Genomic DNA, 19,865 nt, shown 5'->3' on the forward strand with positions numbered 1-19,865 from the left:
GAGCACTTCAACTATCAACAGTAGTGAGTAGACATTCAACTTGAAATTAATGGAAACAAAAATCCAGTGGTATGTATAATGTGCTGCCAATCAGCAACACCAATTTTACGCCTGAACGACAAGTTGAAAATCTATCCCCTAAATGTCAAGTGAAGATGTCATCTTATTGTGTGCAGAATGTTATCAATCAATTTTCCCAGAACAGGATCAAAGACATCCAAATGTGTGATGCATGTAAATATGAGTGAATATTTCCTTTAACCTCAGCCCACATCTATTAAGCGATCTAAAGAAAAAAAATCTCTATAATTTTTCTGAACACATCTACTGCCTTTAATCAAATGTGGCACAAAGGCCACAGCACTTCGTTTTAAGCTCATGGATAAATTGATTTCCCAGTTTCATCAATACATAAGAGAGTGTAATGCAGAGCTAGACTCAATAGGTATAAATTCATGTTGGGCAGTAGTGCAGAATGGGTCATGGCAAGTAGGCAGCCCATTTTGCACACCGCCTGATTTTTCTTTAACAAGTCAATGGAAAGAAAATCGGGGAGTGCAAAATGGGCTGCTGATTCACTATCATCCATTTGGCACTACACCCCAAGACAAATTTATCCTCCAGTCTGTCTGAGCTTATTGGATTTTTGGACTCTAGGGGAATCAAGGGCTATGGGGATCAGGCGGGAAAATGGAGTTGAGGTCGAAGATCAGCCATGATCTTACTGAATGGCGGAGCAGGCTCGAGGGGCCGTACGGCCTACTCCTGCTCCTATTTATGTTCTTATGTGCTGTATTCATTCAAACTTGAGGTTCTAGTAAAAACTGACACAAGACATGCAATGGTGGTCTCCTATTTTAGCAAAGCACTTCATTTGAAATTTGTTTTTCTTGTCCACCACCAGAAAAAAAGTTCACCTGCAAACTTGAGAACGAATTAAGTCAGCTAACTTTGTAACTCAAGGTTGTAAGTGATATCTTCCTATCACAGAACATATTAAGTAAAGGTGTTTAAAATTATGAAAGCATGTGACAGGATAGATAGAAGCAGACAGTTTCCAGTATTGAGGGGTCTAGAATGTAGAGACATAAATACAAGATTAAATGTGAGAGATTTAGAACGGAGGACAGGAGAAAATTCTTCACATGAGAGTTGTGAGGCTGTGGAATTCACTTCCAGGGTTAGTGGTTGAGGCAGAAACTATATCAACATTCAAGATTGGAAAGATGAAGGAAAAGGAGTTAAAGGTATATGGGAAAGGGTGAGTAAATGTGATTAGAACTGTTTGCTCAAGTGCAAGGTAAACTTTAACAAAGACTGTTTCCAAGTTGAAACTTCTGTGTTTTTCTGTGTAAAAGACATTAGGCACAACAGTGTATAGGAGATAACTAGCCATTGGATTTTAAAATGTTTAGGAGGAATTTGGGGAATTGTTTTTGTAAATTATTAACTTCAAGTGTGCTCATGGTGATTATAAATGGTAATAATTATCATTGGAAAGCTGTTATCAGGCTCCTTCAGGAATCAATCCTAGCACCCCTGCTGTTCACATTCATTAATGACCTTGGTGAGAGTACTGTTCGAAGAATATCTACATTTGTGATTGACATTACATAGAAATAGACAGAGTGCTCTAAAGAGAGAGATTTCCAAGGAAAAGTACATAGATTTTACAGCTGTACAAATTAATAGATGCCATTTAATATTAAGACATGTAAGATCATGTATAATTGTGATAAAATTACTGATATGATTACATAATGAAAGAGAAATGATTAAATGAAATGCAGCAGGACAGGATTTGGGCATGACAGTTTATCACACTTGTCAAACAAATAAAATATCTGTTCTCAATTATAAATAAAAACAAAGATTAAGTTGGTATGAAACTAAGGGTTAAAATCACAAAGCGAATCACTTGAGAAAGAGAGATTTGTCTGAACCAGGAAAGCCATACCAAGGACTTGATTCTTATAAACTAAGGAAGCCATAAGGTAAACTTCACTTGGTGAATAACTTCTTCACACTTGCTAACATATGGAATAGATGACCACCTAACCCAGGATATTCTTACCTAAGTAATACATTGAAGAAGAAAATGGACACATGTCTGATTCACGAGGGAATAGATGGATATGGATCTGCTGGCAGAGCAGGGAACATTTATTGTGTTAGTCTTGAATGAAATTTAAATGATATAGACTGAGTGCACTAAATTACCTTTTCTCATTCCTACCTTATTTTCTAAATCAGCAATATCAATCAAAGAGATGTGGTATGTAAAATATTGCACTGGTGTCCTCCTGAAGTTGGGATCAAGGCACATTGTTGCAGCAACGTAGAGGGGGCTTTACTCTACATCAAACTGTATAATGCAAAAATGGAAGTTTTTTCCATTTCCCAACACTAATAACCCTCAAAAAAATATTAATTGAAACCCATTTGACATCACTTTGATAAAATCAAGTCCTACTAACTGTTCAAAGTACCCTATGGACTTTTTCTGATTTTACTGAAAATGAAGTGCAAATATTCGTGGTAATTTTCTGAGCTTGTGGTTCCAACAGGGAGCTTCACCTGTTGGAAGAGCATATTGGAAACTAAGGCATGATTTTTTTTTAAAGCATTTAAATTAATAACCAAAAAATCATTCACAGCACCCATCCGAATTTCCAATACAAGTTGCCAGTGGACAAGGAAAATTACCTCAATTATGTTTACTTGAATTACTCAGTTGCCTTTCATTATAATTGTTTGAAGAACATGACTAAACATTTATTTTAGTTTCTTCTGCCATTGTGTATGGTTTTGCTTTCAATCATTTGATAGTAATTTGTTACATTTAATGAATTATTGCATATTTTTATCATAAGGAACTTTTAAAAGATTAATTACTAATGTGTGCAATTAAGACATACCGGGCTAGAAATTGGCCCATCTAGCGCCCGTTGTTTTGGCGCAATGCGGCCTCCCGGAGTGCCAAGATGGCACTTTGGATATGCATGCACGTTTCTAGCGTGACGTGCGCCGGATGCCATCTTGGTAAAGGTATTAGCGCATGCGCAAATAACGAACGCCGGCAGCATGTAAAGTAAGGAGAAAATGGATACAATCAGTGTGCAATGCTGATTTAAAAGTGATAGACACCATTTTGGGACTTAACGCTCCACTCAACACACTGTCTTAACCGCGACTATCTGAACATGTCTTGGAGTACCTGGAGGACCCCCCCGCAACCGGAGCCATTTAAAGGGACCATGCAGGATTTACAAGTAAGTTGCTGGATTATTGCTTCTGGCTGCTGATGCTTTTGTAACTGTTTTTGGAGGCCTCCTATACTTGACTCCTATGACGAGGGGACAGAGCCTAATATTTAGAGCCAGGATGTGCAGGAGTGAAGTTAGGAAATGCTTTGACACGGAAAGGGTGGGAGAAGCTGGGAATGCTCTTCTGCAAACGACAGTTGATGCTAGCTCAATTTTGAATGTTAAATCTGGGATATGGGGCTAAGGCGGGTATATGGAGTTAGGTCACAGGTGAACAATGATCTCATTGAATGGCAGAACAGGCTCGAGGGGCTAAATGTCACTGCCACTTGCTGCCTCTATTTCGCGCCACCTTCTCCTGCAAGAAAGCGGGATGTGTGTCTGCATGATGTGCCTGTCATGGTTGAATAGCTGCCAGTGTATGTGGCCTGTGAGTTGTGGGTGGGCAGCTTGCAACAGTGGTAATGTGTAGGGGTAAGAGGAGGGCAGGGTTGAGTACTGATGGAAAGAGTTTGTTGGTATGTGGGTGATGGGGGGTGCAGTGCGTAGAGCAGTGGATGTGGCTAGTGGTGCAGTTAGTAGGAGATGCCACTTAACAGTTGAACCCAAGCACCTTGACCACTCGTGTCAAAGCATTGAATTTCTTCCTGCACTGCACCCATGTTCATGGTGCTATGCGCCTGGAATTGACAGCATCCCCCGCTGCCTCCCACTGCCTTTTGAGCATAAGTCTGGAGAGCCTCTTGCACACCCCCCCCAGCCTCCCGCAAATGTAGGATGTCCCTCCTTTTGTCCAACTCTTGCTCCAAAGCCTCTTGAACATTAGCAGAGAACCTTGGTGCACACACACTCGCAGGTGTGGTACAAACTCAGATCGGCAGATTGGTGAGGTCTAGCACGCAGATTGGAGGATGTGGGATTTAGTAGTGCGCAACCTTTTTCAATATTTTAACATAACTCATCAGTTTGTAAACATAGGGACAGGACCTGCATCTGTGTTTCACGTGTGCGATGTCTGATCTCCATTCAGATTCTGTGCAGACAGCAGATTGTTATTTTTAGCAAATAACAGGTACCAGCTGCCTTTAAGAGATTTTGGCTGCCTGTCAGTGAGCCAGCCTCCCTTTAAGAGATTCAGGCTCCCCCTGCTAGTGGAAAGTGCGCATGTCCTTGAATCGTGGTGTCAGGCCTGGTTTTTAATGCTGCTTGCGGGTAAGTGTTCAGGCCGGACGAATGCCTCGTCCTGCCTGCGCAGGAAGCACCAGGCGCAGGTTAATCGTGATATCTGCGCCCTGTTTTGGAGGTTAACCAATTTAACCCCCACCTTTTTTTACTTAAACTAGCTAGAATGTTTAGGAACACTTTTGGAAAAAAATGGTATAACTACTGTAAATTAAAGTTACTGCAGGGAATGTAAAGCATAATTTATTTGAATACTTGTTACTTGCACTAAGAGCTAAGAAAAAATGGGTTAAATTTCCTGACCTTTGACCCTAGGGAATGTCTTTAACCAAGGAGCAAAATCAGGAAAAAGGAGGAGGAACGCAGTGACACAGTGGTGGCAATTTTAACCTAACCCGCCCATCTAGAAACTGATTGGATTGGTTGCAAGCTGGTTTTACACCCTATCTTATTTTACTCTCTGTTCTTTTTTTATTCGTTCATGGGATGTGGGCGTCGCTGGCAAGGCCAGCATTTATTGCCCATCCCTAATTGCCTTTGAGAAGGTGGTGGTGAGTTGCCTTCTTAAACCGCTGCAATCCGTGTGGTGAAGGTTCTCCCACAGTGCTGTTAGATAGGAGTTCCAGGATTTTGACCCAGTGATGATGAAGGAACGGTGATATATTTCCAAGTCGGGATAGTGTGTGACTTGGAGGGGAAATTGCAGGTGGTGTTGTTCCCATGTGCCTGCTGCCCTTGTCCTTCTGGGTGGTAGAGGTCGCGGGTTTGGGAGGTGCTGTCGAAGAAGCCTTGGCGAGTTGCTGCAGTGCATCTTGTAGATTGTACACATTGCAGCCACAGTGCGCCGGTGGTGAAGGGAGTGAATGTTTAGGGTGGTAGATGGGGTGCCAATCAAGCAGGCTGCTTTGTCCTGGATGGTGTCGAGCTTCTTGAGTGTTGTTGGAGCTGCACTCATCCAGGCAAGTGGAGAGTATTCCATCACACTCCTGACTTGTGCCTTGTAGATGGTGGAAAGGCTTTGTGGAGTCAGGAGTTGAGTCACTTGCCGTAGAATACCCAGCCTCTGACCTGCTCTTGTAGCCACAGTATTTATGTGGCTGGTCCAGTTAAGTTTCTGGTCAATGGTGACCCCCAGGATGTTGATGGTGGGGAATTTGGCGATGGTAATGCCGTTGAATGGCAAGGGGAGGTGGTTAGATTCTCTCTTGTTGGAGATGGTCATTGCCTGGCACTTGTCTGGCACGAATGTTACTTGCCACTTATCAGCCCAAGCCTGGATGTTGTCCAGGTCTTGCTGCATGCGGGCACGGACTGCTTCATTATCTGAGGGGTTACTCTCTGTTGAAGTCAATAGTCATATTGGGTGGAATGTAAAAGCGACGTTCCGCTCGATCCTGTGGGTTTCCCACTCAGCGAGTTAGGTTAAAATTCCCACCTGCGTCTCTACACCCTTCACATAGCCCTGGGGTTTCTGGATCTTTTCCCAAGAAGTGGAGCAACAGATACAGGCCTAATATCTCTCATTTAAATAAGGTGGGGTGGGGACCTTCCCGATCCTCCCACCTCACTTTCCTGTGGTTTGGCCAGTCGGGTGTCCAGATACAAGGGCACCCAAAGAAGATGGCAGTGGGTCTTGTGCTGGTGAACCCTCAGATCAGAGAGAAGGCAAGGCTCACTCTTTTTTTGCAGCAGCAGCAGCACATGGATTTTCAGGTCCAGAGGCCTTATAACTGTTAGTCTACAACAATAGCCAGAAGCAGCAAGACCAGCGGCCAGGCCAGTAGTTGTACTCCTGTTTCTGCTACCATTTCCTGGCACCAGGCCCGTCGAGGCAAGACGGATCTGTACCGGAGGTAGAACTGGGCCACTGTTAATTGATTAACCCATCAAATTTGGCTGCTGGTCAGCCTGCATGTGTCCAACACCAGATAAAGAGGGCCACGAAAATCAGCCCCAATTGTCTTACAGTCTGATTAAGGGTGAGTTACTTGCACAACTTGTGGCCCTTTAATATTGCAGTTTCTGCTTTCACATTGATTTCTGTTTTCAAATGATGTGAGTCAGCAACACTGAGTTATATTGTTAGCTGCACATTGTTCTCTGCTTCGGCAAAGCAGAGCTAGGCACATGGATGCTGAAAGCTCTATTCAGCTTACCCATTAAATTCTTATAGTTAGTGAAGGACCAACTGCCCTGTCAGTTCTTTAGTAACATCCAGTAGATATTATATATAAAGGGTTGAAAATCTTCTGCCCTTCCTGCACATTCCCACAAGGTCCAGAAAATAGGCTGGGTGCCAGATATGCCAGATGCTGGCCTGATATTGAGGATTCCACAGGGCCTTATAAGGGGCAAAGCCTCTGCCCACCCCTTACAAGGCCAATGAAGACAGATGTGGAGGAAAGAAGGATTGGGACAGTAGAGTCTGATGAAGCAGTCATAGAGTTACAGAAGGGCTTAGACACCATTTACAAGTGCGAATAACTATAGCTGATGAAATTCAATACAGATAAGTGCAAGGTCTTGCACATTGGGAGAAAAAAAAGGGGGACATATTTACTTAGCTATACCATTCATTAAAGGAGAGGCTGATTGGGATCTAGGAATACAGAGACTCAGTAATCACCATGGCCAGTCATTGCAATCAACAATACAACAGCAAACTGAATGCTCAGCCCTAGTGCTAAAAGAGCGCAAGTCTGAGGTCATCATACTAAGCTGCATTGTGCTCTGGTCAGGTCACCACCTTCAAAACTGCATTCAGTTCTGATCACCAAAGCACAAGGGAAACATTCAGACCCTGGAAGTGGTGTAGAGAAGGTCTATAAAACCAAATCATAGTCATGTATTCCGTCCTGCAAAGCTTCAGACACTTGGCTAAAAAGTGAAGCAAGGTCCTTGAAGCTGTTTCTTAGTGTCAGAGGATGGAATTAAGAGAAAAGATGGGAAAAACTTGTACTTCTCAGTCTTGAAAAGAGGTCAATGAGACTGGACATTATGGAGGTGAACACAATATTAAAAGGAATTGAAAAAGCTAATCCTGAACACTATTTCAAGTTAATTATGATTGCCGGACATGAGGACATAGGAACAGATCAGTAAAAGACAAGTTCAGGACTGATGTCATGAAACACTTCACACAAGGAGTGACTAATACAATACCTGGAATGGTCTTGCAGGTAGGCTAGTGGAGGCAAAAATCTGGAGTTATCACAGTTTTCAATGGAAGCATGAAGTTGATTGACCAAGTGGCTTCCCTCAAATGTACTTAACTTTGGCATTGATATAAATCCCAAACCATTTCACATCAACAGCAAGGTGGCAGTGAAAGTTTCTTCAGTATTGCATCACTTTGTTATCTGGACTTGAATGTGGTGCCATGTGTGAATTTGTTATATATTAGTATAGCTGTAGATACATGCAACAGAAGACCAATGTGAATTGGGCTGGTCAGCCATTGTCACATCTTCATTCTTACTTTAACAGATACAATCTTGACTTTGAAAGGAAAATGGTGCACAATTACAGAAGTAATCTTATCTGACCATTCTTACCAGGGACAATATGACACAGTCCTCTCCTGTCAGAGTAATAATGCAGCAGCATTGAACTGTCTTCATTTTTTTCCACCCTGAAGGATGGCGCATTCATCTCCTGCATAATATGAATGAAATACTAAAGTTTGAAACTTTTGTTGGATTGGATTGATTAATGTAATTCCATAATCAGTACTCCAACATCATACTCTCTAATGACAATAACAATTTGGCATTTTAAATAGCTTTTGGATATTTTACAAACTAAGACTTCTCAAAAATTAGGTGGTGTAATTTTGAGGTAAAAATTCTAATGCACTGTTTCTTGTTATTAATGGATGGAAAATTGTAGGCTGAGGAGTGTTCAATTTTGCAATATACGCTCCCAGTGCACGAAAATGAGTGGTGCATCAGAAATTTTCGCTCTTAATACTCGGCAAATGGCGAGAAATATTATGCATATATTCTTCACAAGTTGCCTGGATATATAACAATCACAGGTTTGTTTTATGAGCCAGCTATCTGACATGCACAGAAACCCATTGCCATGCTTAGGATTCTGTAAATCAAGCTACTGAACACCCACTCACATAGTTTTTTTTGCCTGATATGTAACTTTCCCAATAGGGACACACCCCACTTACCTAAGTATAGAGAGCTTAAATGTTGTTTAGAAAGAGCTGAGGTTTAGGAACTCCCAAATGTGTACAGAGGTACAGTTGTAATTTTACCAGCTAAAACCATACAGCCTACCAGTACACAGCAAACACTAGTTAGCTGTTTGTTCAGCCAGTATCACTCTAATCATATTGGATTGCAGGATTATCTGGAGCCAAGTGTAAAGAATCCCAACCCCTTAGTGGCAGGTCTTTCCCTCCAAGTCCCATTAGTGATCCATACTGTTTGGTTGATCATCAACAGTGCCCCAGAATATACAGAGCCCATCTAGCTCAGGTATCGAATAGTTGAGTCTGCAATAGAGTGTTTACTTGGTTCCAACCTTCTATTGGCCAGCATGTCATCTTGGAGCCCACCCACCCCCCAAAGGACACAACTAACTTCACCCCCCCCTTCCCCATGGAGGAAAATAGCACACATAAGTTGTAGTGTAACAATTATGAGTACAGTAAATAGCTTATATTTATGCCTTTTGTGTGGCATCATAATATGTAAAGTAAATATTAATTGCATATAGGAATAGAAATTGTATTTACAATATTAACACAAATGTTACTAATAATTCAGCACTTGTGTTTGCAAATGGACCTATTCATGCAATCCTAGTGTTTATTATCATTATCCTAGAGCAAAAAGCTAAATCAGCAGCACTATACTGGTTGTTAAAATTCTCGTAAATTGGTCTATTTAATAAATATACAAACTTCTATTGCGTTCAACTGAACCCAAAGAATCCCAGATACCTTCTTTAAACTTGCCTGATAGGACAATGAAAGGTAACTGTGTAATGCATCAAGATTCTCAATAAACTCCATCAGGTTACCTCCCAGAGTACGGAGCATGTGATCATATCCAGATCTTTTGCAAAACTCAAAAAAATACTCTCCGAATTGTTTCAGTACCATATCTGGCACCACATCTGGAGATCACAATAAAAAGATGTTATTTAGATAAAACAGTAAGAGATTTTCAGCAACAACTTGCATTTATATAGTTCCTTTAATGCAGAAAATGTCCCAAGACACTTACAGAGGGGGGAGAGAAAACAAATAAAATAAAGGAACAGATCCCAAGCCATGGTGGGAGAGTTTAGAGACGAGACTGAAAGCTTAGTTAAAAACATGAACTTTGAAAAGGTTTTGTAAACCCGAGAGAGGTGGAAAGGTAGGGCTAAGATGACTGGGGGCATTGTCACCAATGGTAGTATGAAGGGAGGGTAGGATGCACAAAAAGCCAGAATCAGAGGACAATGTACAAATGAGGAATTAGTGTTTTATGCTTGTCACATATTTGAATATAGATAACATTAACATTTATTCAATGCCCATATTTCTTAAATTATAGCTCACTGCAAATGTTATTTATTGAAGATAATGGGCCAGATTTTCCTGTGAAAATAATGGTGAGGCTAACAGGATTCGTTGTTATTTCTGTGCATCTGATATAGCAACTTCCGGCGACCACGCATGCGCAGTCAAACGCAGAAATCCAGAAGTTGCTGTACCAGATATGACCCTCCTCCGTAAACTCCGTGAGAATGACATCTTGCCGCCTGGCTCCCCATTCAAATGAATCGAACAGTGTGAAGTTCCTGCAATGACCTGATGGATACGAACTAACCTCGCCAAAAAAATGTACATCAAGTCATTTCAAGTCTAAGTACACTTTTAACAGCGTGGTAAGTCTTAATGACTGCCAAACAACCTCTCTGGCACTGAAAATTAACTTTTACAAGTGTGGGGTCTCATTCCTTCAGATTTTAATTGTTGTTGGACATTTTTAAAAATATATATTTTTATTTTCATAGAATCATAGAATGGTTACAGCACAGAAGGAGGCCATTCGGCCCGTCGAGCCTGTGCCAGTTCTCTGCAAGAGCAATCCAGCTAGTCCCACTCCCCCGCCCTTTCTCCATAGCCCTGCAATTTTTTTCCCTTCAAGCACTTTGTCCAATTCTCTTTTGAAAGCCACAATTGAGTCTGCCTCCACCAACACCCCCCCCCCCATCCCCCCGACAGTGCATTCCAGATCGTAACCACTCGCTGTGTAAAAAAAAGTTTTTCCTCATGTTGCCGTTGGTTCTTTTGCCAATCACCTTAAATCTATGTCCTCTGGTTCTTGACCCTTCCACCAATGGGAACAGTTTCTCTCTATCTACTCTGTCTAGACCCTTCATAATTTTGATTTGGGCAATTAGGGATGGGCAATAAATGCCGGCCTCGCCAGCGATGCCCACATCCCATGAACGAATAAATAAAAAAAAGAATACCTCTATCAAATCTCCTCGCAACCTTCTCTGCTCTAAGGAGAACAACCCCAGCTTCTCCAGTCTATCCATGTAACTGAAGTCCTTCATCCCTGAAACCATTCTAGTAAATCTTTTCTGCATCCTCTCGAAAGCTTTCACATCCTTCCTAAAGTGCGGTGCCCAGAATTGGACACAATACTCCAGTTATGTCCAAACCAGTTTTTTATAAAGGTTCATCATAACTTCCTTTCTGTCTCTTTCATCTCTGTCTCTTAATTCAATATTTCTTACGCTCTTTATTTTGCTTTCTGTATTTGATTTGACATTGAATTTGCTATTCGAACTTACACTTCCTGGTCATGACTCTGCATTGCTTATTATCATGCTTCAATCTGATTGGTTAAGGGGATATACAGCTGCATGCCCCCTTCACACAGGCCCCAAATGCCCGGGATAGGGTGTGGCATTGGATTGAGTGCCCCATGAGAGGAACTTGCCATGCAAAAGTCCATGAAAAGTCTATGGGCAAGTGTAAGCCTAACAAACGGCACGTCGCTCAGAGCAAAATCTAGCCCATTGAGACTCGGTACCTATTTAGGATGCATTTGCACTGTAAGTTTAACAGTGTAAATCAATTGTAAACAATTTTACAACACCAAGTTATAGTCCAGCAATTTAAAATAAAATTGCTGGACTATAACTTGGTGTTGTAAAATTGTTTACAATTGTCAACCCCAGTCCATCACCGGCATCTCCACATCAGTGTAAATCAAAGCAGAGCCCAACCTCAGTCTGGAGCAAAGTATAGTGACTCCCCAGATGTGGTATTCTCACACTGCTTCAATTTGAAATTGTATGGGGTATCAATCCAGTGCAGTGTCAAATACGGTTTCCAAAGTGCTTGTGGGGTCCGTTGGACCTCCTGAATACTTTTTAAACCTATGTGGCCTGAATTTAAACGTCAGAGAGCAAGGATTCTCCTCTCTCTGTTCTCCCAACATTGACATTTCTAACTTTTAGGAGAAAGCTCTACGCATGGTGGCGTAGTTTGAGTATTAATTTGAATGCAACACTGAAGTTAGAAACACAGTGTATTAATAGTTGTAACAATAATATGCAACCTACCTAACAATTTGCAAGCTTCCTCTACCAATCGCATTGTATTATCATCCGAATACACTTTAAATGTCATAAAAGTGTCTGGGACTCCAGCTGCGGTTCTATTGAAAGACGAATATTAGTTTCAAAATATAACCAGAATGCTTCAACCCCCTAATAATTCGGGCCTCTATAAGTGCTTATTAAGTCAGATAAATATACCATACCTGTTTTTGTATTTGAAAAGTTGACAAGTGACTATGAGAAGTGCGTCACCAGTTACACTCGGCCCCACAGCTACAAAGTCACTGAAGGGCGCCACCTGCTGGAATGTTAAACCTCTCCAATAGAGCAATCGCCCAGCAGATACAGGGCGTGCAAATATAGGCTGCAGTAGTGATGTTACCCAACTATTGTTATTCACAGGTGCATGCGCCTTTATGGACACACGTTAGCTAAATAAAAAATCAGATTTCCCTTTAATTATTAATCACGGCACGCCAAGTTGAGTTATATAGTTTATATTAAGATGAAGACCTAGTGAACAATATAGATTTATTTTGAAGATATATGCGGTAATACTGAGGTGATGTGCTCATTTTTTGAACTAAGAGAAAACATCAATAGGATTTATTAAGTGAAAGCAAAAGTAGGAACCACGAAGCTTAATCTATACATTCAAAAAATGGGCATAACTATCAGATTCTAGCATCTAGAATCTATATTGTTCACTGGGTCTTCATCTTAATATAAATGATATAATTCAATTTGGCGTGCCGTGATTAATAATTAAAGGGAAATCTGATTTTTTATTTAGCTAACGTGTGTCCAGATCTAGAATCGATTCCAGCGATGTGTTTGTAAATATCCCTCTCTGACCTAAAGGAATTCCCTGTACCTGCAAATTAAATATATACACATAAACCACAAAACAGAAATTTGGTGAACAAAGAATGCTTTCATTGATTCTGTTTACGTGGATTGATATTTTATTTAAAACTATCATAAACGTAAAGGTGTATATTAGAAGATACTTGGTTGTATATATTACTCTAATGATAAGTACATCTCTAAGGCACCCGGTGCCCTGATACCTGCTGAAAGAAACGAATAGTTGTTTATTTTCATTATCATTTACATGTGTACTGATAGCAAGACTAGTATTTGGATCACTGGTACTTATATTTTGCATTTAGTATGAAGTGGATATATCATTAGCTTAGGAGAAATAACAGAAATTACCTCAATTTCTCCCATGTTTCTTCTCCGAATTTTTCTATAACCAAAGACTTCAAACATGTGTTAATAAATCCATACTACAAAAAGAAAGCATAGATCAGTCAGGTCGTAGCTCAATCTACGTCCTAGTCTTAAAAGTCTGTTCACATTTTTCATTGGTTAATAAGATATTTCTGGACATATACCCTTTTAAATGTTCCTACCCAAGTCAGTATTTTCAGCCTATACAAGAAGCTACAGACCCACAACCCCCTTTAAAATGTATGTTTTAGCTTAGTCAACATTCCGTTCCCTTAGTGTCAAATATACTCAGATTTGAACCTCTTAACTCATGGAGTATCTATTTGCTTTTGTAAAAACGTTGAAACGCCCTGGGGTCACACAGTGACGTGTAAGTCTATGTAGGTGTCGCATATTTCTATTGCCTGTAGTTGCAATTGCATTCAAATTGGCATTTGCATCCTTTAATAAAATCTTGCAATATACTATCAGAAGCTTTTTGCCCGCCAGGAAATTAATGTTCAATTTATTTTTCATTAAACATGCTCTGCTCGCCATTTTTATGTTGCGTTTTCCAAGCACGTATCGTGCATTCTTTTTAATTTGGTCCTGGGACACAGAATGAATAATTTGCATTCATAGAACCTCGTATGACTGCCGAGATAGTCCGCCTGCGATGTATTGTGTATAAATCTTTCCACTAAACACTGCACCATTACATTGGTACAAGTCAGGTATATGACACAAAAACTAACGTAATCCATCGCGCAGAAAATGCTGCGGGTTGACCTATATACTTGCAGACGCTTTAACATACTTTGAATAACAACCACTTTCCCCGCGTATTGTCAAGGTCACGAGAGTATATTTACAACGGCAGCACATAGAGCAGTTCTCATAATCCGAACAAAGAGCAGGATGAGTAACAGTGGTCGATAATAAACGTGCGAATTATTGCCCCGGACCATTATGGCCCTAAAGAAATGAATGAGCTCTCAATTTACCTCTCATTACAAACACTTACCATCTTCAAGCAAGGAACTGGGACTTGAGTCCATCCAGTTAGTAAATTGAAGGACAAAGAAACATCCGTTATCGACACGCTAACTTCTTCGCTTAAAAGTCACATCTCAAGTATAATTTCTGGTTCAATACATGACAGTTTCCAATAGCCGTCCTTCGGGGACAACCGACCATACAAACGTTGATAGACACCATGTTACCACATGCTCCTTTCACATTTACATATTGACGATTAGATTGAGCTCCTTCTAGATCTCGTTGATATTTTTAAAACATATATAAGTAACCATAACAAGCGAAACTGGAAAATACTTCTGGTGCATAACCTCCAGATTTGTTTCTGTGCTGAAGATGTGCTCTCTCGCAACGCACTCGCTTTTCTGGTCTATTGCTGTCCACAAACCGCGGTGCTGAAGTGCTGGTGCAAACCGCTTGAGGCGGGCGACGATTATTGCATCTGACAAGTTTCCAGTGCGTTTCAACAAACAGTTCGCTCCAATTGGATGCGCATTCATTCCATTTCATGCTAAATAGATTCTCTTCTTGAATGGCTCAAATATTATCAGAGCGGCGAACGGATTGAAACTCCTCCATATTACAATGACGCATAATCTTCCACCGTCTCATTTTATGCATAAATATTTCGATTGAGACCCACCTGGAATACAATATATTGCCATAACAAGCGATCAAAACACAACTTACTGTATACGCAGTAAATGTGAAAATCGGGCTGTTCTGCAGCATGCGGTAATGAATTAAATCAGGTTTGTGTGCGTTTGTTCACTCACTTATAGTTTGCTAATTGAATACGGAATAGTCAAAGCATCGAAATGGTCTTAACGCCCATTTCTCTTTCTGCTCAGCATGAAGCTGTTGTTCCCATATTTACTGTAGTCATGAAGACTAAATTCCATGCTATCTGGATGGAGGATACAGGGTTGGGAAGAATCATAAATAAGGCATGACAAAGAGACGAAGCCATAAAGGAGTAAAATATAGCCGCAAAGCTCCAACTGGAAAAAAATCATATGAGGAAGCTTATCATTTAACTATACTGTACTTTTTACAGCAAATTTTCTGTTTAGAAATAAATATTAAACGTAAAACGGGTAAATTCTTTTTATGAATCATTTCTTCTGTTTATATGAAGTGTTACAAGCGCCACTTTATTATATAATAAATGTGACTTTCGCCGCTGTACTTGCCAGAATGGTTCTTTCGGTAATTGTATAGAGGATATCTGTCTAGTGCCAGTGCGATGCAATTTTTTCAACAGCGAACGATTGGGTTGAGTAGGACGCACGGTGTGTGAAAACTTGGATCTCAACTGTCAACTATTCTATTAATACAGTGAAACTGTCAAAACGTTTATTTTATGTGATTGAGTTTTTAAGTGTTTAAAAATGGCTTCAATTATGTAAATTGCTTGTTGCACTGGCTTCCACCGAGATAATACTTGACAATCTGCGAATTGCAATGGAACAGTTCATTGCTACGATTACTTAGTCAATGTCTAAAATGATGTCCAATGAGACATTGCTAAGCAGTTTTTTTTGGCTAATATAACAATACATGTAAATAAAGCTTGTTATAAACTTATGCTTCTTGTAGATTTCAATTTATTTTGTTTTCTTTAAGTTGCCGGGTCTCTTTCCACTTCAACTAACAGTCAATGGAAAGCAACTCAATGGAGATATTCAAGTGATATTATAATCCAGGGTGACACTTCAATAGTTTATGGGAATCATGCAAATTATGGTCTTGAAACGATCCCTGGTATCTGTTCTCATAATATGTATGCAAGGGACATTTTAATGTATTTATGTTTATCGTTCTTTACAATCTTAGTGATGGAACCAAGCATCGCTTATTTGATATGCAATATGCTGATCCAAATGCAGCTTGAGAGGGAGATGCCAAATGAAGCAAAATGTTTCGATTTGGGAGGAGGAAATTTAGAGATTGATGCATTCCGGCCTCCTGGCAGACGGTTACTTTCAGAGATGGAAAACAGCGCTGAAGGACCGATCTATCCAAATATAGTTTATAACTGAGCGTTATAAACAAGAAATAAAAATGAATAAAATGGACACATTTTAAACAGCTTACAATTCTTTCGTGTATGGCTGTTGTGTGTGTGTTTTGTTTACTGTATTCTGAGGTCCAAGGCTGAAAGTGTTGGAATATGACCTTCACAAACGATGGCAAACATGTATGTGAGATGGTAGACTTTAGACCTGCTCCTAACTTTGAACCTAGAGATGCGCTACAGCCTTGAAGCACGCAGTTAGATAATTGTTATTCTTTGTTTATATATAATGGAACCGAATGATAAGTTGACCACATCCTCTAGTCTACCAAACCTCCAACAACCAGCTTGCCCCACATCCTAGAACTTCCTCCCAAAACACTTTCGTCTTGCTAGATCTGTTGGCGTCTTCAAAACCCTTCTTAAAACCTTTTGGTCACCGCCACCCTCCATCTTTTTTAGGTCCGAAGCCCTTGCCAGACGTTTTGCTATGTTACCGCCTCCTATTAAATGCAAGTTGTTGTTCATTCCAGCTCGCTATTCAAGTGGACAAAATATAATGGCAGTGTACCACATGACTTAACGATACCATGTGACTGAACCGCAGCCATGTGAACTTTTATTTGTTTGATGTAGGGCAATAACGCAAATATTATTAGCTGGTTTCATTAAAATACAGTACTATGAGTTTAAGTTAGATAATAGATTAAAATAGATACTAAAACAACGTATCTTGCTTAAAAGGAAATCCACCCAAGCGTCTTGTTTTGTTTAGCTCAAATCGAAATGGAAATGTATTTTCCTAGTCCATTTTATATGGTGGTCAAAGGGTTTAACGCCAATTTCAGTTTGTGCTTTGCTGGAGTTTTCGCCTGAAGTATTTCTTCGTGCCCTGAAACTGGGATGTCAAAATATCTAAATGGAACAGGGACTAAAGATGTCACAACCGCAAAAGGAGCTGAAAACATTGTAACAATGGCACGATTGATGAGCCCCAGTATTCTCTTCTTTTTAAAAATATCTTTAAACGTTTAGCTTCAATCTTAAAAACCTCTATATTTTCAGCGGGTGCGGATTAGAAAATGAAATCAGGTAAAATTACGGGAAAATATTATGGATGGGAGTCAAGAGAAGACAGCGAATTAATATACAAATCAGAAGGTAAAAGACAAAATTCCAGAACAAAAGATGAAAAACTGACACACTAGCACGATAGTAGAAAGAAGCGTAAAAAAAAGTCAAAAATTGCCTTACAAATAAGAAAATCAAGAAAGAAAAACAGTAACAAAAGCAAAAAAAAATTCATAGCAGAAAGATCTGTGGGCACAGAAAAATAAATACTTTCGGGAAATACCAGCACAATAGGTTACAGAAAGAAAGTGGGCGAAAACCAATACAGAACTGGGAAAGGAAATATGTTTAAGGTATTATCAGTAAAGGGAAATGGATTAAACAGCAAATAAATCAACACGCGTAACAGCCAATTAGGCAGGTGGTTTACTTCTAACAGAAAGGCTTGGGATTGAAGTGATAGGCTATATTTCTGGCAAAACATGTTTGATCAGTTCTCATGGGAAGGAGGTTTCACAAGAGCAGCTTATCCTACAGAGGCATTCATTTCAAAAAGACTGATACAACTAAACGGGCCTGATCTTCAGTGGTGTCACAAAGTTGTTACATTTTAATTGAGAAGAGCTGTGTGTGCACTAATGGTATGAGGAAGGGAGAGGAAAATACAAGGAAACCAAAGTAAGAATGTGGAGAAAATTTATGGAATCGGATGCATGCAAGTAAACCAGGAAAAATGTAAAAACAATAAAAGAATTAGTGACATAAATTCGTTTTATATAAAAGGTGAATTGGCTAAGTTGGTAGCACTCTTACCACTGAGTCAGAAGGTTGTGGGTTCAAGTCCCAGTGCAGAGACATGCAAAAACAGCCTAGACTTGCAAACAAAGTCTAGGCTGACACTTCAGTGCTGCACTGTGGAGGGTGCTGTCTTTCAGAGGAGATGTTAAACTGAGGCCCATGCTACCATCTCAGGTGGACCCAAACGATCCCATGGCACTATTCAAATAGGTGCAGGGGAGTTCTTCCTGGTGTCCTGGACAATATTTATCCCTCAACTATCATCACAAAAAACAGATTATCTGGTCATTATCTAATGACTGTTTGTGGGAGTTTACTCTGTGCAATTCAGCTGCCTCATTTCATTATATTAGTGACTGCATTTTAAAAGTACTTAATTGGCTGTGAGGCTGAAGTCGAAAAAGGCGCTATATAAATGCAAGTTCCTTCTTTCGTTTTTAATAACTAAAGTCTACATTAACTGTGCCATTTTTGATAAAGGAATTAATATTTTTTAAAACAAAAATGTTAGATTTATTCTGTGCAAATGGACAACTCAAACGAAACTGTTTGGCATGTCTCCAGTCCACTTCAATGCGTGGGGCTTTGCGTCATATGTGAGAGGTGACGGGAAGAGATATAAAACTGAAAACAAAGACAAGAAAAACTGGAAGGATTGGAGCGAATACACTGGTAGAGGATTGAAATTAGAAACAAAATTAATGGCTTGAGAAGGAATAAGTCTTTCAAATTGTATTTTCTGAATAAATAATCTTGTTCTTTCATATAACAATGAAAGAATTTTAAAACAACTAAAGTTGTGACTGCTGTGGTGTCATTTTTGGTCATACAAATTGCATATTGCGCCCTCGTGTTATCACCGCTATATAATTAATTCATAGAACTACTTTTTACATACCTGGTCATTGAATTACTATAATATGAAACCTTTACGGCAACAATGCCATTCCAGTTCTAATTTGTTGAGGTTGCAAACTCAAGTGAAAAGCCGTTGTATCTGATTTCTTCTCTATACTGATGAGCTGTATGTGTTCACTCTTCGAAGGTGGACCGTTGGTGTATTGGAGTTGCTAAATATTGTTTCAAAATCATTAAACATATCATTATTGTATTGTGTTAGTACAAGAACAGGGGTAGAAGGAACTTGTTTTCATTTTGCTGTTTAATTTGTTTTCTTTGTTTCCTATCTCTTTCGGTTCCGTTTTATTTCACAAACAATTAAATGACAAGGAATCACCTTTTTTGTTGTTGAGTCTTAAAACTTATTAGCTTGCTGCGTCATTATTAAATTTTGAGATCTTTGAGAAGTGTTGATAGAACTTCCTTTTGAATTAGAGGAATTTTAATTTCCGAATGTTGAGCCGCTTCTTCTAACCTTTGGCTCCTGATGTTTTGATCAGTACCCATGTGAATGGTGCAGTCATTGGCGCCTGTGACGTTTTGCATCTGTTCTCAGTTTTGTGTTTTCAGTTCAGATTTCTTCCGTTCAGATTATTCCTCGCAACATGAACATTTAGACTAACGGTAATTATACTTGAAAGTTGTTCTACTGTTTCCAGGCTGTTGGTGATTATCGCTTCGTCTCTTCAAGGATAATTGCGAATCACATTATGGATAATGAATCTTTAATTAAGCGTTTGATGTGGGAAGCATTCAACTCATCCGCCAATTGGAAAGTAAAATAATTTAAGATG

The 19,865-nt window shown here is 39.7% G+C and overlaps 1 protein-coding gene across 1 annotated transcript in view; it reads right to left on the bottom strand.

The window, feature by feature from the left end:
* Positions 1 to 19,865, bottom strand: part of LOC137331132 (guanylate cyclase soluble subunit beta-2-like) — a 91,284-nt gene that overhangs the window by 25,754 nt on the left and 45,665 nt on the right. Inside the window, exons 3-6 of the mRNA XM_067994736.1 lie at positions 13,251 to 13,324; positions 12,036 to 12,130; positions 9,421 to 9,581; positions 8,003 to 8,102 (exon numbers count right to left, since the gene is read on the bottom strand). Of these exons, the coding sequence (XP_067850837.1) occupies positions 8,003 to 8,102; positions 9,421 to 9,581; positions 12,036 to 12,130; positions 13,251 to 13,324 (430 nt within the window). The remainder of the gene's footprint in view (positions 1 to 8,002; positions 8,103 to 9,420; positions 9,582 to 12,035; positions 12,131 to 13,250; positions 13,325 to 19,865) is intronic.

This window comes from Heptranchias perlo, chromosome 13 (genome assembly GCF_035084215.1).
Source record: "Heptranchias perlo isolate sHepPer1 chromosome 13, sHepPer1.hap1, whole genome shotgun sequence".
In the NCBI taxonomy this organism is placed as follows: Eukaryota; Metazoa; Chordata; class Chondrichthyes; order Hexanchiformes; family Hexanchidae; genus Heptranchias; species Heptranchias perlo.